This window comes from Lepidochelys kempii, chromosome 3 (assembly GCF_965140285.1).
Source record: "Lepidochelys kempii isolate rLepKem1 chromosome 3, rLepKem1.hap1, whole genome shotgun sequence".
Lineage (NCBI taxonomy): Eukaryota > Metazoa > Chordata > Testudines > Cheloniidae > Lepidochelys > Lepidochelys kempii.
The window spans coordinates 12,570,010-12,596,499 of NC_136382.1; the positions used below are offsets into that span (position 1 = coordinate 12,570,010).

The window sequence follows — 26,490 nt, forward strand, 5'->3', positions numbered from 1 at the left end:
GGGGTATGGTATTTATTTATCTGTATGGTATTTATGGTCATGCAGGGACTGGACTAGATGACCTCTCAAGGTCCCTTCCAGTTCCATGATTCTGTGCCTATCTATGGTATTATAATCATGTGTGTGGTTTGCAGTAACACTTTGTTACTCTTACCCTTTTATGTGCAGTGCATCCGATGAAGTGAGCTGTAGCTCATGAAAGCTTATGCTCAAATAAATTTGTTGGGCTCTAAGGTGCCACAAGTCCTCCTTTTCTTTTTGCTGATACAGACTAACACGGCTGCTACTCTGAAACCTGTCATTCTTCTCATTAGTAGCTCAGTCACCCAAGACTGAAATTCCTGCCTTAACCGCTCAGTGCCTCAGTTTCCCTACCTCCACAGAGGTGATGTGCAGCTTGAGTCTCTGAAGTAGTTAGAAACTCTCAGATGGAAGCTGGTAAATCAAGTGTATACTTCTAATCAAATCCACCTTCGAATGAGGCCTGTTGAATTGCCATGATCGCTGCCCAGGCAGCCTGCTTCCACCCCATTGCAGGCTTTACTGTCATCCATGCAATGCATGGAAGGCACAAAGCTCTTGAAGTGCTCAGTGTTGCTGTTAATTGGCTGGCCCTGGAGTCAGGATAGAGCCTGGGGTGTCAGCTCTGTCTCTGTCTTAGGTGCTGTTATTCTAGAGCTTGGGAATCGTTTGATTTAATGCTGCCTGCTCCCAGGCATGCCCACCTTTGGGGCTCAGTTGAGCGTTGGTGGCCCACGCTTGGCTATGGGAGCGTGCACTTCAGGACCTGCTCCCTTCCAACTCGCTCAGCGTCAGGTTTCTGGTATTGTTTCTGGCTCTGTTTCCTGGGGCACGACACAGGGAGTCCTGTCTCGCTCCGCGTCGCAGCTGCACCTCCCGCTTGGTCTGTCGTCCACTTGGACCCTGCTAGCCAGGGGGCAGATGGATCCATTTTGTGACCAAACGCCAATGAAAACGCAGCCTTGGCTTTTGGTTCCAGATGGCTTGGTTGCCTTGTTCCCGACCTTTCCCCAGCCCAGCAGCTGTCCTTCTGCGTCTGCCTCAGCAGCGTGGGCTGGAGTCCCAGAGAGCATGTCAGCGATCAGATCTCCTGCTCCTGCAATGAGGAACTGGAAACTAATACTTGCCTACTTCTCCTTCCTGCCCTTCCCCCCCCCCCCCCCGGACTTCACACTCACCTCTACTGCCATGCTAACCCCTCCCCACCTGAGCTCCCAGTGCAAACCTCCTCTCTTCTGGTTCTGGGCCCAAGGATCAGATTGAGACCCAGTAGCAGCATGAAGTTCAGACCCAGGGATGTGGCTTCCCAATCCCAGCCTTCCAAAGTTCTGGCCTTTCTCCCCGCACTGGGCAGCCTTTGCTCATCCCCAGCCTCAGCAGCCTCCTGAACCCCAGAAGGCTCTTAGAGTAGCCAGCTCGCCAAGGACTGAACACACACTGGATTTCGAGGAGTAAAGAGACCATGCACAGATGCTGGATGGACACTTGGGCTTACCATGCACAATACAGACTCGTGATTTTGAAATTTTGAAAAATCGTAGCCCTAGTATCCTTGAGGTTTTGTGAGCAGGATAGAATTAACCCTGAGATGCTTTCCAGGCCCTCAGCCCAAACCACGGATTTTACAGGATGTATCTAGAGATGTGTGCCATCTGCAACAGCTTCAATTTGATTCCCAAAGCTGCTTTTCCTCCCCACCCAAGGAGTCTTAACAAGCATCTGCCACTCTCCTCCATGGTTCTGACCTGGCTAATCCCTGTGTCTGTCACCAGTGGGAGGGATTACTGTAAAGAACTGCTGGCTAAATGTGTTTACAACCTACAGTGCTTTGCACCCATCACAGGGCTGAGGTTATTCTGGGGAGCCGGGGCATTCGTTTGTGAGCCAAAGCCAGTTAATGTACTATGCTGATGTCCCTGCCTGGGACGCTAGGAGCCGCTTAAAACCAAATAGTTTTCAAAGTCAAACACTATAATGCTTTAGCCCTCTGTGGTTCCTCTCCTTTTTAAGAGCAAGAGGCTGGGTGAGTGAGGGCCTGTCCCTCAGCCTAATGTATTGCTCAGCCCTTTGGGGGATTTGTCACACTATGACTAGAAATCCTGGCTCTGCCTTACAAGGCTGTATGTAAAGCATCCTTAGATTGAACTGATCTTGCGTGATCACAACGTGCAAGGATGGATGGAGCATGCCTCATCCTGAGGGACTTGGGAGCACTTCACAAACAGACAGACTGGGCACATCCGGGCTCAGGGCGTCATTCCGTCCTGATCACTAGTCATCACAACCTGTCTGTAAGTCTGTCCCCTCCCTGCGCTTTCCTATGGAGTGCTTTGTTTCTTGGTCAGGCTGTTGGCATGGCTGCTCCGTGGTTAAGTTTAAATCCAGTCTAACTTCCCTCCATGATATGACATTATGACTAGAACGTGGTCCTCTCTACCCCTTTGCTGTTTCCCTTTTAAGCTTCGTCTTTTGCAGCAAGGTGAAGGCCCCAAAGAAACAGCTGATGCTGCCTGTTTACCCCCAGAAGTGGTGCAGCGGGGCAGCATAATCTCCTCTCCCCAGGCTGCCCTGCTGGTCTGCTTCAACCCTGATTTTAAGGGATCTGCTCTAGGCGGTGAGCTGCGATGATTAACAGGGGAGCTAATAGTGGTAACGGACTTCACCTGCAAACTGGATTGGACTGAAAGTATCAGCCTTACCCAAGACACCAGCAAATTGTAGTCTCGACCCACCTAGTCTCATAAATCAGTTTAGACTGTTGGCTGAACAATGAGCAGAGGATCTGGACTTAACCAGCATGCACTGCAGTGCGATTGGGGATGGGACATGTGACCCAGGGGGAAAGACGTTGCGGACAAGACTGGACTTTGTGTCCTGCACAGAGTTCCTTGTGATTGGTTGCTGAACAGTCGGCTTTGTGGAGCAAAGGCAGCTGGCTTGGAAGAGGCAGAGGGATACAAACAGACGTAGCTGGCTCTAAACAGGGAACCCTTTGCCATGAGCCATGCAGAGCTGGGATTTCAGTGGGGGACGGTTCCTGCAGGGTGGATTGTTCTGGCTGGGATATGGGTGGTGGTGGGAATCTGTACCTGGTTCATTGAAAATACTATGATTCACTTTAACCAGGTGTGTGGGTTTTTTTGTCTTTAACAGGCGACAGCCAAGACTGCCTTCCTGTTCATCTTACCTCAGTATAACATTAGCGTGCCTACAGCAGGTAAGAGCATCCACACCAAAGCAGCAGCCCTGCATACAAATCCTCCACAGGATCTCAGCAGACTGTGCCACTCACCCTCATTGCTAAGCATCCCCAGCTGGATGGGTCTCACATTCCACAGCGTACATGACACGGGGGATTTTCTCATAGTAGAAAGCTACTTTAAAAAAAACTATGCTAGCAGTCAGGGAATAGCTCAGTTACTGTTTATCTGGGCTGTTAATCCTCATGCGTCAGGGCATAAACTTCCCACTAGCTGGGGTCAGGAAGAAAATTTCCTTAATGACACATAGTTATTGTAATGCTTCTTCCATCCCTCTCCCACAAAACCACTTGGCCAAACCAATCGGAGCACTTCACAGCGTAATCCTCCCAAATTGTCTTAACGTTCAGACAAAAAATAATATGCACAGGGTGTGTTTTTTGTCTGCTAAGGAGCATTTGGTTGAGACACTGTGTTGGACTGCATGGGCTATTGGCAATTCCTCCAGCTTTAAATTCTTGATGTAGTTAGTTGTTGGGAGGAAAGAAAAAGAAAGGGAACAAGATCACTGAAAACCAGGATTGTGTAAATGAAGTCAGATGTGGGTGCCCCAGTAAAATCAATGCAGCACGCTCGACCATGCTCTGTTCAGACATACAGTAAATGCCAGTCCTTTTCGCCAAAGAGCTTGCAGTTTGTATTCATCCTAGCCGCTGGAGATGGAAAAGATCTGTTAGGCTGTCTTGCTTGTCTCTTACACAGAGCTGTCCTACAGTATCTCTTCCAGTGTTCTGTCCAGTCTCGCTTTCATTGTCCTAAGTAATGACCCATCTGCTATGTTCTCTGGGAGACTAGGTTTAAGCGTTCGCTATATGTAGCTTGGTTAAGTGATGCCTGAGGGGATGAGTGTGTGGTGCGTGGCAATCTGCAGATATTTAAAGTGTGTAAATGCCAAGGAAGGAAAGGAGTCATTGGAATTAAGGGCTGGTCTGCACTGGAATGTTACGTCTGCATAGCTATCACTCTGGGGGCGGGGAGAATTTGAAAAACTCACCCTTCTAAGAGATTAAGTTAATTTAATCTAACACCCGTGTAGACAGCACTAGATCAGAGGAAGAGTTCTTCTACCAGTCTAGCTACCACCTCTCCAGGAGGTGGATTAACTAGAGCGATGGGCAAATCCCTCCCTGTCACTGTAGTTGGTGTCTACACTGAAGTGTTACAGCTGTGTTGCTGTAGCATTTGGAGTGAAGACATAGCCTAATAGTGTGGGGTACAACTAGGGCTAATGAGATGAAAGGGGAACGTTTCTGGTCATAACATTAATGTTTAGGCTAGAAGGGACCACTCTGATCATCTAGTTTGACCCGTATAGCACAGGCCAGAGAATTCCACCCAGTGAATACTGCAGTGGAGTGAATTTTATGAACCTATGAAATAATCTCGCAAGGGAAGTGGTGGAAGCCCTGACATTTGGAACATGTTAAAACAGGACAAACCATTGGGTATAATAGGGAACAGCCCAGCACTGGCAACAGGGAGATGGAGTAGCTAGCCTAACAGGGACCCTTCCATTTCTGACCCAATTGTTCTGTAGTGCAGTAGAGTGCACTTGTAGGAAACTTCTGTTGCTAGCTTCAATTTTTCTTGGCTCAGCTTCACCTCCATCTCGAGGTGAATACACTGTCACACTAGCTGCTCATAAATCCAACATACCCTAATTAATTTACTCAGAGGTACCTTCTCCTGCAGTTAGCAAAAGAACAATTACAGGTAGAAAGGTCTGTGAAATACTTTAAAGAAAGGAGATGGGATGGTCCAACTATAGTGTCAAGTAATGAAACTGCTAAAAACCTCACAAACCCTGCAACATTTATTATAGGAACGTAGGAATTGCCAGACTGGTTCAGACCCAAGCTCCATGGAGCCCAGTATCCTGTCTCTGGCAGTGGCCAGCACCAGATTCCTCAGAGGAAGGTGTAAGAACCATGCAATGGGTAGATGTGGATTATTCCAGTTCACACACAGGCTTTGTCCCTGTCTCTGTGGGCTAATATCCTTTACAAAATGTTCGTTGTCTTTAATTAGAACTCTGGATATTCTTGTTATAAAGATAAATGTCAAGCACTTTGAGTCTTGCGAAGTTCTTGGCCTCAACGGTTTCCTGTGGCAATGAGTTCCACAGCTTAAGTTTTACATGAACTAAAAACTGTTGTTGTTTTTGAAATTGTCACCTTTCAGTTTCATTGCATGTCCCCTGATTCTTGTGTTATGAGGCAGGGAGAGTAGATGCTCCCAATCTACCTTCTTTAGACCAGTAATTATTTTATCTTTTTTATCACCTTACAGATGAATAAGTGATCAATCCCTTCCTAGGAGAGTTTTTCAAGGCTCTTGATCATTCTCATAACTCTTCTCTCAGCCCCCTTTAGTTCTTCGGTACTTATTTTAATAACTTTAAATGAGATCAGATACCATAAGTAGCTGGGATTATACATACTCCATATTTAAAATGTGACTCACGCTGTCTGGAGTTTGAGTAACAGCCATGTTAGTCTGTATTCACAAAAAGAAAAGAAGTACTTGTGGCACCTTAGAGACTAACCAATTTATTTGAGCATAAGCTTTCGTGAGCTACAGCTCACTTCATCGGATGCATACTGTGGAAAGTGTAGAAGATCTTTTTATATACACACAAAGCATGAAAAAATACCTCCTCCCACCCCACTCTCCTGCTGGTAATAGCTTATCTAAAGTGATCACTCTCCTTACAATGTGTATGATAATCAAGGTGGGCCATTTCCAGCACAAATCCAGGGTTTAACAAGAACGTCTGAGGAGGGGGGGGGTAGGAAAAAACAAGGGGAAATAGGTTACCTTGCATATTAACTTAGCCACTCCCAGTCTCTATTCAAGCCTAAGTTAATTGTATCCAATTTGCAAATGAATTCCAATTCAACAGTTGCTCGCTGGAGTCTGGATTTGAAGTTTTTTTGTTGTAATATAGCAACTTTCATGTCTGTAATCGCGTGACCAGAGAGATTGAAGTGTTCTCCGATTGGTTTATGAACGTTATAATTCTTGACATCTGATTTGTGTCCATTTATTCTTTTACGTAGAGACTGTCCAATTTGACCAATGTACATGGCAGAGGGGCATTGCTGGCACATGATGGCATATATCACATTGGTGGATGTGCAGGTGAACGAGCCTCTGATAGTGTGGCTGATGTTATTAGGCCCTGTGATGGTGTCCCCTGAACAGATATGTGGGCACAGTTGGCAACGGGCTTTGTTGCAAGGATAGGTTCCTGGGTTAGTGGTTCTGTTGTGTGGTATGTGGTTGCTGGTATTTGCTTCAGGTTGGGGGGCTGTCTGTAGGCAAGGACTGGCCTGTCTCCCAAGATTTGTGAGAGTGTTGGGTCATCCTTCAGGATAGGTTGTAGATCCTTAATAATGCGTTGGAGGGGTTTTAGTTGGGGGCTGAAGGTGACGGCTAGTGGCGTTCTGTTATTTTCTTTGTTAGGCCTGTCCTGTAGTAGGTGACTTCTGGGAACTCTTCCGGCTCTATCAATCCGTTTCTTCACTTCCGCAGGTGGGTATTATAGTTGTAAGAATGCTTGATAGAGCTCTTGTCGGTGTTTGTCTCTGTCTGAGGGGTTGGAGCAAATGCAGTTGTATCGCAGAGCTTGGCTGTAGATTGTAGAGTCTGGAGTAGCTCACAACTGTGAGTGCCAATCTGTGAGTGCCAGACAGGTCAGACTGTCAGAAAACAGGGTAGACACCCCAAACTGGTGGTATATTCTATAATTAGATTTTTACCAAGCCAGTAACAATTGTGAACTTCTGGATCACTATATTAGCCTTACCATGGCATCTCAAGCAGTTCCCTTAGGGTCTCCAGCCAATTTTGCCACTCAAACAAACTGGACTTTGTGTGATAATGGTCCCTTATACCAAATATCACTTCACATTATGTTACTCCCAACCTCAAAGGGTCAGTCACTTACCCCAGTCTGTATCTCACACCAAAGATCACTCTGGTAGCCAATTTTTCTAGTAAAGTAACTAAAGCTTTTTTTTAGCTAAGAAAGGCAATGAGAGTTACTTAGAGGTTAAAACAGGTAAAATACATTAACAGGTGAGTCAAAGTTTGTAAGTCCAAATGATAGCGGAGATGTAGTGATCTGCGCGTTTTCCATACCTCTCTCAGGATTACCCAAAATAACTTTGGGGATCTCTGTCTTGCTTCTGGAGTGCTCCCCTGTGAGTGTCCAAACAACCCAGAGCTACAGGCTCAATCCCTAGATCCATCTTTACAGCTGCTTTCTGTGGAAAGCAATCTGGCAAGTGTTTTCATCACAGCATGGGCTCTCTCTTTGTGGACTAAATACAAACTGAGCTTGTGACTTTCCATTGTCAAACACAAGGAACCCGTGCTTTGATGTTAGCAGTCTTTTACATTTCCAAGGCTTCAATCTTGTGTGATGGTTAAACCTAACGTAAACACAATGTGATAGCCAGAAACAATCCTTCATTAGTTTTCATGAAGTTTACACATCCAGTACATTCACATTTTAACTAGTGCACACTTTAATCTAGGATTACCTAATTACCAGGTATACATAGTGTAAAGTGATAGTAGACGACAGGTTATAGGTAAGTGAAGACAATAATATTAACAGTTCTTTGATATTCACCCACAAGTGAACTAGTCCATGGCTTTGATCTGAGCTGGCCTGTCAGTGTCAAAGTGACCTTGTCCACTTTTATTAGGCCTCAAACACCAAATATGGCTTATTTAAAATGAGTCCTGCCTGTTTAAAAGATTAGGCCCCACTGTTTAAAAGTACTTAAGCGTTGCAGTTCTCAGCATCACAATGCCTATCTGGTTTAGGAGCCTAAATCTTATTTTCAGAAGGGATTTAGGCACTTGAGTCTAATCACATCAACTGCTTTCAAAATACCCATAGGTGCATATCTGCATCTTTAGGCACCTAAATCCCTTTGGAAAATTTCCCCTAAATGTTCATTAAAGATACACAGATTAAAGCTGACAGTACAAACTATTTTAGAACATAAAAACCTAAGAATGCCCATAATGGGTCAGACCAATGGTCCATCTAGCCCAGTATCCTGTCTTCCGACAGTGGCCAGTGCCAGGTGCTTCAAAAGGAAAGAAAAAAACAGGACAATTATCAACTGATCCAGTCCTGTCATCCAGTCCCAGTATCTGGCAGTCAGAGGCTTAGGGACACCCAGAGCCATGGGGTTCCATCCAGTGATGGGCTGCCAAAATCTTAACAACCAGCTCACTATAAAAAGTTCTGATTTAAGGGATGTGCCCCAGTATGTATTTTTTGTACCAATAGGGTTGCCATACGTCCGGACGGCGATTTAAGAACCAAAAAGCCTGACCTGTCCGGGAAAATACGGATGTGTGTTAACCCTGCCTAAAGTTCTTTTTTACAAAGATGATCCTGAACTAGAAACGAGCTCTGTTTCACATGTGTGGGTCCTCACCACTCCCTGGGCGTGTGCCCAGGCTTGGCATCCACCTTATTTAAAAAAAAACACTTCATCTCTGGGTGCCTTTAAAACCCAACCCCGGCCCCCCGCTTCGGCGTCGGAAAACAATGCCCTTTTGGCCTAGCCCCAACAGCTGCAGTGATGATATTCGTCTCTCTCTCTCCCCAGACGGCGAGCTAGTTCACTACCGTTACGGGCTAAAGGACTTGATCACCATCCTCTTCTATGTCTTCATAGCAATCATCCTGCATATGGTGTTGCAGGACTACGTCCTGGATGTAAGTTCTGCTTCTGTTCTGAGGTAAAATTCCTGGAGGGCCTCTTGTTAAAGAGCCCGCAGGCCTCTATGTTGACTCTTAGTGGCCACAGCTGGCCTCTGCATGCTGGCTGGCCTTTCTGTGCTGGTTGGTTTGATCGGGCCGGGGGGTCTCTCTAGCCTGACATGGTGGCAGGTGAGCTCTCACTTCAGGGGCAGGTGGGAGTGACTGGTGTTTGGGAGTGAGGAAGGTGAATTGCCGGCATTGTGGCTTATGCCCTCTTATTATTTTTCCTCTAGAAAATCAACAGGCGGCTCCATCTCTCCAAGGTCAAACACAGCAAGTTCAACGAATCGGGGCAGCTGGTGGCTTTCCATCTCACCTCCATGATCTGGTGCTTGTATGTAGTGGTCACGGTAAGCTATGGCAGAGGGCCCAGCCGAGACTCTGCATGGTCCATTTCAGGTTTCCCTTTACAGAGATTGGGCCTAGACTGAGGGAGTCTGCAGCAGATTCCTGCTTACATGGGTCCTTTAGCATTGCCTCTGCTGGGTGTTTTCTGTGCGTGTTGGTTTGAGGCAGTTCTTGCCCATGCTCTCATCGGTAGGAATCCCTCCAAAGTTACTTACTGTGAGGGGTGAGGGAGTCTCGAGCGAGCAGACGACTGGACTCCAGAGCAGCATGTACAGTGGGGCTCCGTGTACTGCTTGGCGAGCTGGACTGAGTCTCTGTCAGAGTTAGGGGATTGCATGGCAGACAGAAAATTCGGTGTCCCTTTCACTGAGCTAAAAACAGGGGTTTGAATGAGCTCAGTTTGAGAGTGAACCATGCAGTCAGCATGGCAGCCACTGTGCTGTTCGTTTTAATATTACATTTAATTGATTTGAAGCTATCTCCAGACTTCAAGTTGTCAATGTGACACCGACTCTGTATTGACAAGGCGTAATAATGATAATAAATACCTGTCTTTTATAGAGCACTTTTTATGACTAGCTCACAAAGCGCACAATGAAGCCGCATTGTAGAAGTTGTCATAGGGAGCACGGGAGGATCTTGGCACCTTGGGGAGGGGGAGAAGACAGTTTGGAACCAGCCCATGGAATGAGCACATTAGCTGGGTGTTTCTGCAAAAACTGTCAGCAGTGAGACATCAGTGCAGCAATTTAAACGGTCATTTCAGGATTCAGACTCTCCACACACACAGACAGACACACACACACACACAACAATTAACCCCTCTAAGCTGTTGTTTCAGGCTGCTGGCAGACTCAGGCAGACGTCACCATGTTAGTTTACACTTGGTTCGTGTTTTCAGGGTTTTCTTTGCAAGCGTGAAGGATACAAACAGAGGGTAAAATTCTGGTCCCACTAAATCTGGGGGAAGTTTTGCCGCTGACTATAATGGCACCAGGGTTTCATCTGTCCTATGTTGTGGGGAAAGATTCTGGAGCACATTTCTCTGACAAGGGGAGGATTCTTAGGCAAAACTCCTGACCATGGAATTGCATTGTATCCTAGGCTTTGCTTTACAATCCCTTGGCAGCCTGCTCTCTCCCTCTCTCTGGGAAGCCTGTTGTTCTGGCTTTCTGCTATGTGAGGCCCCTTTATTCAAGACGAGAAAGCTGGAAATGTTCAACCAATGGTGCCATCTGATCGACTGGAGTCAACACACAGTACTATATAGTCCACAAAGCTGCTGCAAGGAGGAGCTGCGGGTGGGGCTGGCTGTGTGCATTTTAGCAAGAGCAGATCTCTTAACCCAGGTTACCAAAGCCCTTGGAATGAGCAGAGAGAAGGGGATAAACTCTGCTAAACACAGTTAAGGTCTCTGAACTCCAAGTGTCTTACTGCCAATTGCTCTTCCGCTCACATTCTGATTCCAAGCTGGGGGAGCAGCGTAGCATAAAAGCCTAGAGATGCCAGGAGACTTTAATATGCATGAAAATGTAAACTGACTTTCCATTGGATTTGGGGGCAGGGGGGCTAGATAGGGCAGAGGCATTGTGCAAACATTCTGTAAAATGTGGGTTTAAAGCATGAGCCAGTGTCCCCCATTCCCCCCAAAATCCCAACCGAAACCTACGTAATTTCAGCTTTAATGTCACAGAACATAAATGCAGTAGACAAAAGTCAGGCAATGCAAAAGTTAAGGATCCTCCTGGCAAGGCTAACTCAGCCATTTGTGTGTGGAGGGGAGGTGTTTTTGGATTGCTCTTAAATACGTGGATTAATACATGTCCCATACAAAAGGCTTCATCCAAAGAACAGAAAGGGTGCTAGCAGTTACTAAAGAGTTACCACTTAACCAGCTGTATTAAGCCTCTCATATCCCCCAGTGTCAGGAATGCCCCAGTATGTGGTATCCAGCCAGTGCTGGATAGTAACTGACTATCACTGTCGCAAATTACATGTGACTCCAGTAAATAACCCTAAACTCCATCTACAGCATCTGCCCTAGCACCCATGTCCTTCCCAGCAGGCTGGCAGCTGCATGCTGCCTCAGGCCCCAACTCCTCCTCCAGCACAGCTGGCTCCACCCTAGTTTTATCCCTCCAGATGTACCTCACCTCCACAGTGGTGGGCCCCAGCCTGAGGGAGGTGGGTATCAGGAGCCTGCAGGCAGGGAGTCGGGGGGAGGGAGAGAGATTTATTTAAAAAAAAAAAAAAAGGATCAAGACTGCTTGTAAGACTGGCCTCCTGCCAGTACTCAGTTCTCCTTAGCTGTGACCAAGGAACTGGCTGGTCTCCACTGTGTTAAGAATTAGCCAGGGTGTTAAGGGTTAATGTTCTTGTGGCTCACTATCTCTGGGGAGGGACGGGGACACTTTAAATAAAAAAAAACAAAAAAAAACGGGTTCACTCTCATTTTGTTTCTGGCCCAGCCTGGTGTAATGGGCTCCTGGCCAGGCCCAGGGCTCCCTGTGACTCTTTAGTTTCCAGTTAATTAAAACCACCGAGTAAATGTTCCTTTGGAAGCTTCACCTGGCCCTGCCAACCCCTCCCAACCTGCACTGCCTCGCAAGCCAGTCACGAAGCATCCCTCTTTTGCAGCCTGTATTACTTTAAAGTACGTTCATTCCCGAGACGCCCGTGGCTGGTGGATGCTCCTGTGAACGATATGGGGCGTGGCCCATTGAAACAGGTGGCAAAGCTACCGTTGGCTTCAATTGGCTTTGCACCCGCCCTGTGGTGCCTGTTCTCTCATTGCTGGCGGTGGGCACCCTGTCTCTCGTTAGTGCAGCGTTAACCCTTTGGAGGCTGCCCATCTAGATACCTATTTCTGCTCCCCCTCCCTCCCACCAGGAAAGCCTGGTGTCCGGAGGGTTAAAAAGACTTGTCCATCCTTCAACATCTCTTATGCCCTTCGTGTGGGCTGCTCGTGCCCCTTGAGAGCAAATTAGCAGCATCACTCTTGTTTGAGTACTTCACGGCTACAGTCTCCTCCCCCACCACCACCATCCTGCTTCAGATATTTCCACTAGCCAGGGGTTGCAGAACTGGTAGGCAGGGGGGCTAGAGCCCCTGCAATGGAAATATTGTGGGGGCGCTGTCCCTGCATCAGCTTGCACATGCCCAGGTGCAGGGGGCGGGGAGGTTGCAGCGGCGAGAGCTGAACCCAGAGGGGCTAGAGTGGCTGCGTCAGGGCCTGGGACCGGGCCAGGGAGCAGGACCAGCAGAGCTGAAATGGAAGCCCCTGGACTGTCCTTCCAAGCCTGGAGCTGGCTGCCCACTCCCACCCCTGGCCAAGTCTCAGTACCTCCCCTTACTCCTCCTTCTATTCCTCTGTCCCCCTCCCCCAATTGCAGGGAGCTTCCGCCCTCCTGCCTCTAACTGGGGGCCACAGCCTCCTCTGTAAACATCCCAAGTTGCTGCTGTGCCAGGGAGCCCCGAGGGCGTGCCAGCTGACTGAAAGAGGCTTCTGAGCTTTCTAACTCTGTGTGCTCTGTCCCCCAGCCTGGCTGCAGCTCGGTATCCATGGTGGTTTTTCAGAGAAGACGCTGTAAATGAGGGTGAATCGTCCAAGCTGGCCCTGGCTGCGGGTTTTGCCTCCAGATCCCAACTTCCCCCCAACTTCAATTTGACACCATGTGAAATTACGTCTGACAAAGCCAAGATCTGTTGGCCTTCAGGGTGCCTCTGTTCTCCCGCGCTTTCCTTAAGGGAAGGGGGAGTTGATGGGAGGAGACTTCCCTTTGGTTTGGGAGCGTGGGCTTCTCTACATGGTGAGAAAGCCCAGAATAGTTAGTGTGCACCCCAGCCACTCCGCACTAACTCCCTGTGTGGACACTCTTACTCTGCACTAACAGAGCCTTGGTGCACATCAGCTTAATACACTTCCAGAGTGCCCAGTCAGTGTGTCCACATGAGGATCTAGCACAAGGTAGCTATTGTGCTGTAAAATCACACCGTGGCTTAGCGCGCGCTAGCTGCTCCGTGCAGACAAGCCCTGCATGTGGGCTTGCATGTGTTGAATATTGATCCGCTTGTATCTCACAATTCCAAAGCAGCCTGCAGTGTTGAAGACAAAAGTCCAGTAAACCGAAGTAAATATGTCCATGCAAAGACACTGCATTAAAAGAGCACTTACGTTTGCAGAGCAAAGCACTAAAAATAAATCTGGGAATGTCCAAGTTCAGGTTTCCTGCACAACCATTATTATTTATTTGTATCATCCTAGCACCTCGGAGCCCCAGTCCAGGACCAGGAGTCAGGACCCCATTGTGCTAGGCACCGTGCAAACATAGAATGAAAAGAGGGTCCCTGCCCCAAAGAGCTTACAGTCTAAGACAAGTGACTGCAGGTTGATACAGGCCGGCAGGGGAGCATAAGGGAACACTGAGACATAACTTGAACTTCACCCCTTTGGGCTTATGGGTTTTAATTACAGGATCGCATCCTGTTACCTCTGCTGGACCCAGGGCTCGTTCAGCGTGCTGGCTGGCTGGTACACACTGTTGTAAGCCTTTTATAGCTTGGTGGAATCAAAATGCATTTTCACTGGACCCCTAAAAGGCAAATGGGACCGTCTCCATCCTTGAACTATTAGGTTTCTGCCCTTTCCCACTGACAGATTAGCTGGGGGAAGGCTGCAGCAGCTTTATAACAAAAAACATTCCCTGCATTCAAAAATGGCTGAAGAAGTTTTGCCCAATTTTTATTTCAGTTCCCCTTCAGATACAGAGGAGACCTGGAGAGGTGCAGCCCTGTTACGTGAAAGTTGGACAAAATTATCATCAGCCGTAAGAGGCCTATTAGAATGTCAGTGTTTTGGCAACCTTAATGCTGGCCTTACCTAACGTGCTTCAGCTTGTAATAATTGCAGCTGCTCTGAAAGGATCCAGCCTCCAGGCCCCTTTTCTCAGTTTCTCATTACTGACATGGCATTTAGTTTGCGCAGTTGGAATTGGTACTGATGTGGGTAACCCCAGAACCGACACGTGCTGATGATTTCCTTTGCTTAGAACTTGCCTCTCCTCTTCTCTTTCAGGAAGGATACTTGTCAAATCCGAGGAGCTGGTGGGAAAACTACCCTCATGTTTTTCTCCCGTAAGCGCTCTGTTCTTCAGCTGACCGCTTCCTTCCTCTTTTTAGGTTAATGTCAGGACGTGGCATGGGAGTCAGTGCCATGTGACTAGGCAGCATTTACCTTGCTGTGTATTTTCAAAGCACTGTACAAAGGATCCCACAGCCCCTTCCCATGCTGGGTTTGCCAGTAAACCCTGATTTCTACAAAGGTCTTAAGGGACATTTGAAATCTTAATACAAATTCAGGAGGTGGCGGGGTGGCGGGAGGCATTGTGTGATCGGGCACTTCAGAGCATGTCTCCCCTTGTAGCCTGGGACTCGAGTCCTGAATTCGGTTCCGAGCTCCCAGTGACTTTGGGCAAGTCACTTAACCTCTCTGTGCCTCAGTTTCCCATCTGTAAAATGAGGGATGATAATTCTCCCCTCCTTGCAGGGATGCTGTAATGGTGAACTTGGGAAGGTTTGTGAGGCTGGGGGATATATAAGTACCCAGACAGAAAGAGGGAGCTCCAGTCAGTGTATAGCCAATGTTTGGGAACCATGGGTTCAGAAATTCAGGAGTGATCTGTCCCCTTATTAGGATGCTAATGGGGGCAGAGAAGTTGGGACTTGCCCAACTAATCAGCGGCAGAGCTGGGGTTAGAAGTTAGGAGGTTCCTGGCTCCCACTCCCATGCTAAATCCCCAGGAGGAGCTCAGTGGGGTTAGGCGCTGGAAGCAGGAATCCCTGGGTGGAATTTGCTGGCCTGTGTTACGCAGGAGGTCAGCCTAGGCGGTGACCACAGTTCTCCTCCTGGCCTTGAAATCTGTGACTCTAGATCATTCTGGCCCAGGAATCCTGGATCCCATGAATGATTAAACTTATATTTGGCCCCTCCTTCCCATGTGCGCACTCCCCTGAATGCTAGTGGGTAACTGGATCCTAGTGTAGGTGCAAAACAGTAGGGAGAGGAGTGCTCTGTGGTGCCCCGTGCAGCGCAAATGGAATTCTAGCACCCGCATGCCAAATCCGGAATGAGTCTGAGTCTGCCAGGCCTCCCAGCAAACACACAATGTTGCATTTTGGTTGCTGTCAAATTCTCCTTCTCTCTTTTCCCTCCCATTCCTTGGGTGCCGTATCTATTAGCTCTTGAAAAGCAGTAACCCCTTGACGACTTTGTCTAAGGCCCTAGGCCAGTACCTCTTTCCCAGTCCTCAAATAAGAGATTAAAAAACTAGCCCAAACCTGACCTTCATCCCCCAGACTGTTTGGGAATGGCTGCTCCCTGCAGGCTCTCTGGCTTTCCCGAGGCTTCCTCTTTCCAGGAAAAGTCCACAGGGGACAGACCTCCTGCTGAGTTAATGGGTGTAGTAGATCAGGCAGTCTTCCCCCCCTTGGCTGGGACTGGGGTAGCTGGTTTGATTTCCAGGGGTCAGATCAGGGCATGTGCTTTCTGCTCAGAGGAATTCTCCCCGCAACTCTCAAAGGGGTGATGCCCCATCCCAGTCCATAGTATGGGGAATATTTACACACATGGAACTTCCAGTCTGGAGCTGGGTTTGCCTGCCAATCTTTCACCTGTCCTGTCCTTGCATTTCAGGTTCCAGGTGAAGTTTTTCTACCTTTGCCAGCTGGCCTACTGGCTGCATGCCCTGCCTGAGCTATACTTCCAGAAGGTGCGCAAGGTGAGTGCTGGACAGGCCGCGCTGCAGGCTTTGCAAAGGCTGCCTCATCTGGTGGAACCACTGGCCAGTGGATTTGCAGTAGCTTTAAGAAGCAAAATGCCAGACTGCATACATGGAACTTGGGGAGAAGTGCAAGGCTGGGGAAGGCACAGCTGCTGCATGTTCCCCTTACACTGAGAGCGAGCTTGGAAGCTGCTTTCTCTCAGCTTGCATAGGTGCCCTGGCCACCATGTTGCCTTTACACTTGGCCAATTAGGTGGAATATTCATGGCCACAGGATGATGTTGCATGTACCACCAGGAGCGCTCCACAAATCTTGGCGGAGCAGGGAAAGCCCTAGACTTACCTCCGTGCTTCGCTGCTCCATTGCGTGTGCTCATTCAGATTTCCAAGTGAGGAAGGTTGAACTTACTGTTAAATCTTTGTTCCTTTGCCAGGAGGAGATTCCTCGTCACCTGCGGTACATCACCCTGTACCTGATGCATATAGCTGGAGCATACCTCTTAAAGTGAGTGCAGTGGAGTTCGCTTTATGGGGCCTGCGAAGAATGATGGGAAAATCCTGGTTTCCGGAGGGCGGGTGCTCAGTACTTGCTGAGGGGTGGGCAGCCAAAATCGCTAGTCCCTGTGAAAATCTTGGCCGACGCATTGAGACTTGAGTAAAGGGGGCGGGGGTGATTTAAAAACCAACAATAAATGCAACAAATGATTAGCCTGTGGAACTCCCAGCTACAGTATGTTACTGAAGCCAACAGTTTCCAAATAGGACAATAGCTACTTTTAGGAAAGAAGATATTGTCTAGTCACATCAGCTAGGATGGATGACATGCCGGCACCTAATACTTTCAGAGCATCGTACAACGCAAACCTCTGCGAGTGCTTCTCAGTCTCAGGCTGGAAGATGTGATCCCCTTTTTGGTGTCAGGAAAATTTTCTCCCGGGGTTGTTATTGCAGTTAGAACAAATACGTTCTAAAGACTTTCATACGCCATCCGGTGAAGCACGCAGCCTATGTGAGAGGCAGCAGGGTCCAGTGACTAGTGCACTGGACTACAATACAAGAGACCTTGGCTTCTGTTCCCGGCTCTGCTCGGTGATAGTGGGCTCTGTGCCTTGGTTTCCCCTTAAACCATGTCAAGTCTATTTCGATTGTAACCTGTCTGGGGCAGGCATGTGTATGTCCAAGGCCCAGCACAACGGGGTTTTGATTTTGATTTGAAGCACATAGTCCGCAGAACAAACATGAAGTAGGAGTAATAAGGTAGGTGGCTGACTGGAGCTCAGGTCTGTTCCAATATGGCAATGCCTGTGTCTTCTCTCTCTAGCCTAACCCGCCTGGGGCTTGTCCTCTTGCTGCTGCAGTACTTCGCTGAATTCCTCTTCCACATGGCCCGTCTATTCTACTTCACAGATGAGAACAACGAGAAGCTGTAAGTACACCGAGCTGAGAGGAGCGATTCGCCCCTTGCCGGCCAGAACTGTCATGCAATGGAGTCTAGGGGGAAGTCTGTCTTCCTTCTCCAGAACGGATCTGCAAGAGAGCTCCCACCTTGGGGGTGGGGAGAGGGGTCACGGGTGCTGCAGTTCCTGACTAGCCTGTTGGCAGTGGGCAGGAAGATCTCCACAGCACAAGTACAAAGAGGGCACTCGAGGCCGGATTAACTCCCAGGCTTGATTCAGTAAGCATAAGAACCCCTGATCAGTGCAGCCTGTGAAGGGCCTGAGACCTTGTGTAGTCATGTACGGCGGTGCAAAGTTGGAGAGGTGGTGTGGTCTAGTGGATAGAGCACTGGCCTGGGAATCAGGAGACCTGGGTTCTATTCCTAGCTCTGCTGCTGGCCTTCAGTGAGATATTGGGCCAGTCTCATCTTCTCTCTGTGCTTCTGTTTACCCTCCCACCCTTTGTCTTGTTTGTTTAAACTCGTCAAAACTATCCCTCGCTAGGTGTATGCGCAGAGCTAGCGCAGCAGGCTGCTTTCCTAACACAAAGCCTAATGGATATAAACAGATACTGGAATGGTGGTGACGTTCTATGCTCCTGTTGCAGTGGGCTGCATGACCACACACAACAAAGGGCATAAGAGAATTGGACCTGAAATCCCTTCGGGCCTGAAATTCACTAGTGCCAACTGTGCACAAATGTGCCAGGAGACTCTCTGCGCATGCACAAAGTGGTGTGCTCTGGAGTGGAAGGTTGACAGCCCTGGAGACTTAAATCCTGTTCAGCACAGGCCCCAGCCAACCTGCCTCCCACGTGACTCGGCAGGGCCATCTCACGCGTGGCCTGTTCCGGCAACGGCACCCTTGCTGAGGCTGCAGGAAGGGGGCCAGCTGTGACAGTTGCATAGCACTCCTAGGCTGAAATAACCCCTCCTCCCCCAAAGTTCAACCCTGTTAAAAGTGGGTCCCCATGAACAACATGCTGCTCCTGGGCATGTTGAGGCAGTTTCCTGGCCTGAATGTCTGCGTCTCGCGACTCCTGCTGCCCTTCCAGGTAGGCTGGCTGTGCGCCCCCACTGCGGATGGAGGCTCATCCCAGTGACGCTCCTGTTGGAATTCACACAGGTTTAATGCCTGGGCAGTGGTGTTCGTGGTCACCCGGCTCTTCACCCTCACCCTTTCCGTGCTGGTTGTTGGCTTCGGGCTGGCTCGGGTGGAGAACCAGGCGTTCGACCCAGAGAAAGGAAACTTCAACACTCTGCTTTCCAGGTAAGACGTGGCCATGTGCTGCTCCATCGGCTTCCTTCCCGTAGGCTGAAATGGTCTGCCGGATTGCTTAACGCATGCTCATGTAGTCAGGAAGGGGACTGATGAAAGCAGTAGTGATGCCCGTGTTCAGGTTCTCTACCCATCCACTCCCACTCGGCTCCCAAGGGCCGGACCTGCAAAGTCAGAGGGGTCTGAAAATCCAAGTGTCTTCTGCTTGGAACTTCTCCCGTACCGAGGGCTCTAGATGCAGCATAGTGCTAGGCGCGCAAGCTGGGTGCTAGGCTGTCTTGAGGCTCAGCAAAATTGTCTGTGAACTGTAGTGTGAAGGAAAGAAAAATCCTTGTTTGCTCAGTAAAGAGACCAGATACGAAGAGAGCCTCCAAGCAGATCTGTCATGTAAGGAGGTGCACTTAGTACAATCCCTTTTCTAGCCATAACTGCAATTTAAGGGACCTGGTCAACATAAATCATACTTCTGTCTGGCTGTGTCCTCCCTCCTGTTGTCAGAGGAGCCTAGGGACGTGGCAGGCGTGATTGTACCTAAGCAAAAACTGGCAGCGGGACTCAGGGCAGGGCTGGTACCTGGAACAACTATTCCCTCCCCTCAGGTGGTCCTCACAGAACTGGTCTGTGGCTCTGGAGAGCACCAGTCTCTGTAGATCGCTGTGGTCTTTGGGTATGAAGGCCATTTACTAGCTGGCTTGGTTGGGTTTGGAAGTGGCTCCATGGCCCCTGGCTTCGGTCTCTCTGCTCCATTCTCAGCCTGCCTCTTCTCTGCCCCCTCCCACCCCCCAGGATGGGCGTGCTGTCCCTGGTGTGCCTCTCCCAGGCCTGGATGATGTGGCACTTCATCCACTTCCAGCTGCGGCGCTGGCGGGAGTACTGGAATGAGCAGAGCGCCAGGCAGAGAGCTGCCACCCTCACCAAACAGCAGTCCAAGCCCGTCAAGAGGGAGTCGGGTAAGTGCCAAGGCCGGGTGCTGAGAGCAGGGCCGTGTGTGGCTGAGCTGGGGGCAAGATGTAAGGGCCCAGGATGCTGTCGGGTCCCTTCCTCTGCTGCAGAAGGATCAGCAATGGCCAGGAGCCATCCGGGCCCCAGCTCTGTCCTAGGGTTGCCAACTTTCTGTTTGCAGAAAACCGAACACCTTTGCCCCGCCCCGTGAGGCTCCGCCCCTGCCCTGCCCCTTCTCCAAAGCCCCACCCCCATTTACTCCATCCCCCCTTCCTCTGTCACTCGCTCTCCCCCACCCTCCCTCACTCATTTTCACTGGGCTGAGGCAGAGGGTTGGGCTGCGGTGGAGCTGAGGGCTCCGGCTGGGGCTATGGACTCCGGGGTGCGGCCAGAAATGAGGGGTTTGAAGTGCAGGAGGGGGCTCAGGGCTGGGGCAGAGGTTGGGGCTCAGGAGAGGGTTTGACGTGCAGGTTCTGAGCGGCGCTTACCTCAGGTGGCTTCCGGGAAGCGGCCAGCATGCCCCTCCAGCTCCTCGGCACAGGGCAGGGTTGGCCACAGGGGCTCAGTGTGCCGCCCCCACCTGCAGGTGCCATTGGCCATGGTTCCCAGCCAATGGGAGCTGCGGAGCTGGTGCTTGGGGAGGGCGTAGCGCGTTTAGCCCCCGTGGCTGCCCTTGAGCCTAGGGGCTGCAGGAACCTGGCCGCCACTTCTGGGAGCTGTGCGGAACCAGGACAGGCACGGAATCATAGACTTTAGACTTTAAGGTCAGAAGGGACCATTATGATCGTCTAGTCTGACCTCCTGCACAACGCAGGCCACAGAATCTCACTCACCCACTCCTGTAACAAATCCCTAACCTATCTCTGAGCTAATAAAGTCCTCAAATCATGGTTTAAAGACTTCAAGGTACAGAGAATCCTCCAGTAAGTGACCTGTGTCCCACGCTGCAGAGGAAGGTGAAAAACCCCCAGGGCCTCTTCCAATCTGCCCTGAAGGAAAATTCTTTCCCGACCCCAAATATAGCAGTCAGCTAAACCCTGAGCATGTGGCCAAGACTCACTTGCCAGACACCCAAGAATGAATTCTCTGTAGTAACTCAGATTCCACCCCATCTAACATCCCATCACAGGCCATAGGGCATATTTATCGCTAATAGTCAAAGATCAATTAATTGCCAGAATTAGGCTATCCCATCATACCATCCCCTCCATAAACTTATCAAGCTTAGTCTTGAAGTCAGATATGTCTTTTGCCCCCACTGCTCCCCTTGGAAGGCTGTTCCAGAACTTCACTCCTTTGATGGTTAGAAACCTTCATCTAATTTCAAGTCTAAACTTCTTGATGGCCAGTTTATATCCATTTGTTCTTGCGTCCAAGAGCCTGTCTTAGTCCCGCTGCGCTACCAACTGGACTTTTAACAGCCCGCTCAGCAGCCACCAGGGTCCCTTTTTGACCAGGCGTTCCAGTTGAAAACCGGATGCCTGGCGACCCTACTCTGTCCCCTCCAGCAGCGTAGTGCCCCGAAGGCGGTGCTGGGGCTTTGCTCAGGAGCGACAGTGTTCCATGAAGCAACCCGAGCCCGTGGATCTGGTGGGACCAGGACACAAGGGGGAAGGGCTGCAGGGTGCTGACGTCCCTCTGCAATTCTGCATGAGCCCAAGCGGAGGAAGCTGAGATGACAGTTCTTACCCTTAAGCCAGCACTAAGCCCACTCACCCCCTTGAAGCCAATGAGGCCCCAGTCGAGTGTCCCTAACTCGCTGCGCTCCCCTGTCCCCAGGTTACCATGAAAACGGAGTGGTGAAAGCCGAGAACGGAACCTCCCCACGCACCAAGAAGCTCAAGTCTCCATAGAGCTGAAGGCTCGTCTGCTGGGGAGGAGGGCGAGAGACCAGGACTAAGCACCAGCCCCTCCCTCGGCCTCCCAGGTGCTGAATGGCTTGGAAACCTCTCAATCTTCCCAAGGTCTCTCCCTCTCCCCCCCTCCCCAAACCATTTGCAATAAAACCAAAAAACCTTGCTCCGTTGCACGGCCTGCAGGAGCCAGAACCAAACCTCCCATCCTCTCCTTCCGCTCAGTTCTATAGTCAATCAGCGTGCAATTTTCTCCCCTCCCCGCCCCCTTCTTGAGTGTTTTTTCTTCCTGTTGTGTTTTTGTTACAAATGCACCATGGGATGGTTCCAAGCAAACCACCCCTTTTCTAAAGCAGGTTCTTCCCCTGCCCTTTTGGCATTCCCCTACATCCTGGGCTCGGAGGGGCAGGCGGGTGCTTGAAGGTGCCCTGTGACCATGCGGATAGAGGTTTGGGGAGCTGGGGAAGCCATGCCCTGTGTGCAGACCACCTCTTGGCATCGGGGTGGCGTCCTTGCGGGGGGGTGCCACTGCTCGAGTTCTTGGGTGAACTGCAGAGCAGCCTTGCATCCAGCACGCCCAGCGGAATTGCAGAGGCGGGCCAGGTCTGGCTTGGGCCTGTTGCATTAGGGCACAGGGTGGTGACCTCAGACATGCTTTGCATCGTACTGGAGCTCCAGCATGTGGGATCCCTAGCAGTCTGCGGCAGGACATGAGCTCTTAGGCCGGTTCTGCCCACCTCCCTCCCTCTTCTGGGTGCGGTGATTCGGCTCTGCCTCTGCCCTGCAATTCCTAGTGCCTTGCTTGGGATGATGTCACCCAAGGAGTCGCTCAGGCCAAACTCAGTTGAAGATATGTAAGCCCTGGAGGTGAGGGCTCCACCAGCCCTGGTCCCACACCTCGCTTCTCCTTACCTCACCCAAGTGCTGGCTTAATCCTGTGGCATTGTGGTCACGTAGCACTCGCTGCGTGCCAGAGAGCAGACTCCCTGCCACTCAGAGTTTATCTGTAACAGGGCCTTTCACCTCATGCCTCACCACTGCCCTTGCCATCCCAGACCAGCTATGGCCTCTCCCTTCCGGCTGCAGCTGCCAGCTTCTGTCTTTCTGCTTCACAGGCCTCGCATCCCCTGAGGGGTTTGGTTAATCTGGGATCCAGCCCATGCATCCCTTCCTGGGCTGGGTGGGAATAGCAGAGAGCAGCCTGTGGGAGTGCCTCTCGCCCGATCCATGCCACCCTCCTCCCCGGCTGGTGGATGGAATTGTCTCAAATCTACCTCAGAGGCCGCCTCTTTCATACAACCACTCTCCCTCGACCCCTCGTTGGCTGCGTATGTTGGGAGGAGATGTGGGGGAATTGTTCGAGCACTCATTGATTCTGTCCACTGCCCAGGAACAGCATCCCGTGCCCTCTTCCGGGTGGCTGGAGCTGTCCCACTTGCAGGGCTCTTCCAGTGCCATGTGCTGGTCAAGACGGCCAGGCTGCCAGGCAGCAGAGGGTATTTCTCTCTGTGGAAGGTCCCCGTAAGCCAGACTTTGCAGTGGGCATGTTGCAATGCATTGAGGTGACTTGGCGCTTCACTGGGGTGGGAGCTTCCCTCTCGGCAAAGCTGGCTCAGCTGCACTTGCTGCGGCTGCCTGGAGGGGTAGCATTTCCCTTTGGCTGAGCAGGGAGAGGGTGTCGCTGCTCCCAAAGGGGCAGCAGGAGAGGCAGGCAGGGAGTAGCAGGGATGAAGTGTCATGGAATCACTTCTCATGCAGATCGGGATCAGGGTTCTTCCTTCCTAGCTGGGGTGAGTGACACGGGCCAGAATAAACCATACTGGATGTTCCTGGCTTGTTTCATGCTCCTCCCTGTGGCCTTCCTTACTGGAGGCGATTGTAATTCATGCTCTCCGGCCTTTTGTTTTTTGGGGTGGTGAGAGGAACTGGCTGCCCATGCTGCTTTCACAGATGTTGAGTCCTCTCCATGCCTGTTCTGGCTCCTGCACTGGAAGCCCCTGCCTGTGCTGGGGAGAGAATACCTGGGAGCCTGAATGTAGCTGGTCAGATTCCATTCCTTCCCCCCATCCCCCTAGGAGCTTTGAATGTCAAAGGAGGGCCACTAGCTGGCATCTCCCAGGGATCTTCCTCCTGCTCCCCCAATATCTTGGAGCAGAGCACCAGGGAATACCTTGTGACTGTCCCTCCTTAGCCCTGGCTGGACAGATGCATAGCAAAGCCAGCACTTGGGTGAAGGAGCAGCGGGACCAGGCGGGAAAGGCCAGTGAGAGAGCGAGAGCTGGGACACAAGCTCTTGGCCCTTGGGCCTAGCACAGTTCACCCTTCCATCCCTCTCCCCTTTCCCGTCCGCTCCCAGCCAGGAGGGGATCGCTGAGCCCTGCAGGGAGTGACTGCTCCCCAAATCTCTCTAGAGCCGGAGCTGGCCTTGCTCCTCTGACATCAGCGACTTAACTGCAGACGAGGAGCTGAGACTCCCGGTTAAAAGGTGGCTAGTTGTCAGATCCAAATAAACCAGGCTGCTGAATGATTTCCCCCCACCCCGCCCTGTTCCAGGCAGCCTTTCCTCTGGCACAAGCCTGCAAGGCCGTGAAGTAGCTCATTGTTCTCTATATACCAAGTGCCTTACATTGCGGTATAGTCTGTACTCTCTTGCCTATGCGCTGCCTCAATAACTCCGTGCCCTCAGGCTCTGTGTACCTGTATGATGCGTGTTCCATATTTAGAGTCACTGGGGAAAGGGACCGTTCCCGCTGGAAGTCGCCCCTCGTTTTCTGTGCCTTTTCGGTTTGTGGGATAGTTCCTTTCTCCATGGCTAAAATCCCCTCCCCTTTTTCTGCCTAGATCGGTCGGCCTCTGCAGTGACGCCCACGGGCTGCCATTTCGCAGGCATCGCTGGGGTCATTTGTGGCTGGAGGGGCTCCCATCCCATCCCTCCCAATGCAGACGCTCTTGCTCCTCTCTGCTCCTGTGCACATACTGTCCCTGGCTCTGCAGTCGCTGGTGCAGCTCTCCTTGCGTTTCCTAGCAAACCAAAACTTCCTCTCTATCCTGGAGAACCATCTCCTCGTAGAGATGGATTATTTTCTTTTCCAGTCTCTAGGGTTAACTCTTTCATCGACCCATCCACATACAAAGGTGCAGAGAGCATGGGGAAGGGGAGACCCGCTTCTCGAATGGGTCCCCTTCTTGGGCCCCATCCCACAAAGTGCTGCGTATCTTCTGCAACGGTTTGAGTGTCCCCATCTGCTAGAAGGCTGAGGGCACTCGGGATCATGCAGAATTGGGCCCTGGGTCCCAGATTCAGTGTTATAGCACCGCTGGTTGTGCAATAACCCGCCTGGAGCGTGGTCACTCCAGTAGTGCCTGCATCCGTCACCAAACCCTGGGAGGGGAGGGCCCCTGAGATGAGGTCAAGTTGTGATAATTGCGTGGAGCACAGAACGCCTCCTAACCTGGGCTGTGGCAAAGTCTCTTAAGAACCAGCAGTTCTTCTCCCTCTCTCCTTGTCCCAGATGGATCTTAGAGGGGTGGATGTCGGGGAGAATGTAGCATTTTGCAGATCAATATCTTTTTAAAAGTTTGTTAAATGAATCTTCCTTGCTCAACAGGGCATTAAAGTTTGTATTTTTGTAGGATGATTTTTTCCTACCTATCATGCACAGGTGTAGCAAATAAGGGAAGGGTTTCTCCCTGGTTTTTATATTAAGTGGAGGATGGTCTTTCTTCAGAACTAGACATGAAATCTGTAGAGGGGTGGTCTTCATTCCAGTGGACTGGAGTTACAGCTACATCTGACTATGGAGTCCAGTCAATGGAAGCTGACTTCTGTCTACAGTAGATAGCGTCTACAGCTGTCTGATCATGCAGTATAGCAGTTCCTTTTTGTGACCTTTGAGTGCATAACATGTGGCTCGAGTTGGCAGTCTTTATATTGACGCTGTCATCTGGGTCACTCATCTCCTTATGTCATGTGTACTTCTTGCCAGAGGGAGGGATGGACACAAGACACAAAGTTTGGGTGGGTGCTCGTATCTGTCTTTTTAACCTGTTTAATTCTCTGGACCAAACTTCAACAAAGAAACTCAAGGAAAATTCTGTTCTTCCATATTTATGCTTTAGTGCAAACATTCTCTTCCTTTGTTATGTATTTTAATTTGTTTTGGTTTGGGGGGGTTGATTTTTTGGATAACCTCTTCAACTCCCCATCACCACCATATGTTTTTATTCTTCCCCTGACATTTAAAAAATAACCAATTTTGTACGGAATTTTTTTCATTAAATGGCTTTTGTGAACAAACTCTCAACAAAGATATTTTCTGAAATAATAAAAGGCATAGAATCATCAAGTGGTGCTTAACACTGGTGTGTGTGTTTCCTCAATTTGCGAATACCTCGTCGCTATGACTAGCTATTCTAGTGTTCCCAAAGCATGACAGGATGGACCCACCAGGTATGGCAGAGAGAGGTGCAATCTGCTCCATTTGGTGTTTGATCTATCTTTGTCATAGACAACACATCTGAAGGTGGCTGGCTCTTTCCATGGCTTGGACCTGTTCCATGGTTTGGGTGCAGGCAGCGTATAGGGGAAGTGATTCCTACCCAATGTGCTAAGAACGCAAGTGGATTCTGAAGGCAATTCTGTGGCTCGATGCAGTGGCCTGTGCTAAAGGCTACTGACCTCCATGGAAAGACTCAGTGATTACGACAGGCTGGGGATCGGGCTGCAGCTCTGAACCTACTGGTGAGGAGGCCTGGAAGCAGGTTCTTGAAGCTGAGGAGCAG

At 50.2% G+C, this 26,490-nt stretch overlaps 1 protein-coding gene across 4 annotated transcripts in view; it reads left to right on the plus strand.

The window, feature by feature from the left end:
• TRAM2 (translocation associated membrane protein 2) overlaps positions 1 to 26,054 on the plus strand; it is a 48,024-nt gene extending 21,970 nt beyond the window's left edge. For all 4 annotated transcript variants that reach the window (XM_073335695.2, XM_073335692.2, XM_073335693.2 and 1 more), the window contains 10 exons: positions 3,175 to 3,238; positions 8,918 to 9,027; positions 9,306 to 9,422; positions 14,495 to 14,553; positions 16,112 to 16,196; positions 16,634 to 16,704; positions 17,521 to 17,625; positions 18,761 to 18,904; positions 19,700 to 19,863; positions 21,635 to 26,054. In XM_073335695.2, coding sequence (XP_073191796.1) covers positions 3,175 to 3,238; positions 8,918 to 9,027; positions 9,306 to 9,422; positions 14,495 to 14,553; positions 16,112 to 16,196; positions 16,634 to 16,704; positions 17,521 to 17,625; positions 18,761 to 18,904; positions 19,700 to 19,863; positions 21,635 to 21,708 — 993 coding nt within the window. In that variant the 3' untranslated portion in view covers positions 21,709 to 26,054. The remainder of the gene's footprint in view (positions 1 to 3,174; positions 3,239 to 8,917; positions 9,028 to 9,305; positions 9,423 to 14,494; positions 14,554 to 16,111; positions 16,197 to 16,633; positions 16,705 to 17,520; positions 17,626 to 18,760; positions 18,905 to 19,699; positions 19,864 to 21,634) is intronic.
• The last annotated feature ends 436 nt before the right edge of the window (positions 26,055 to 26,490 follow it).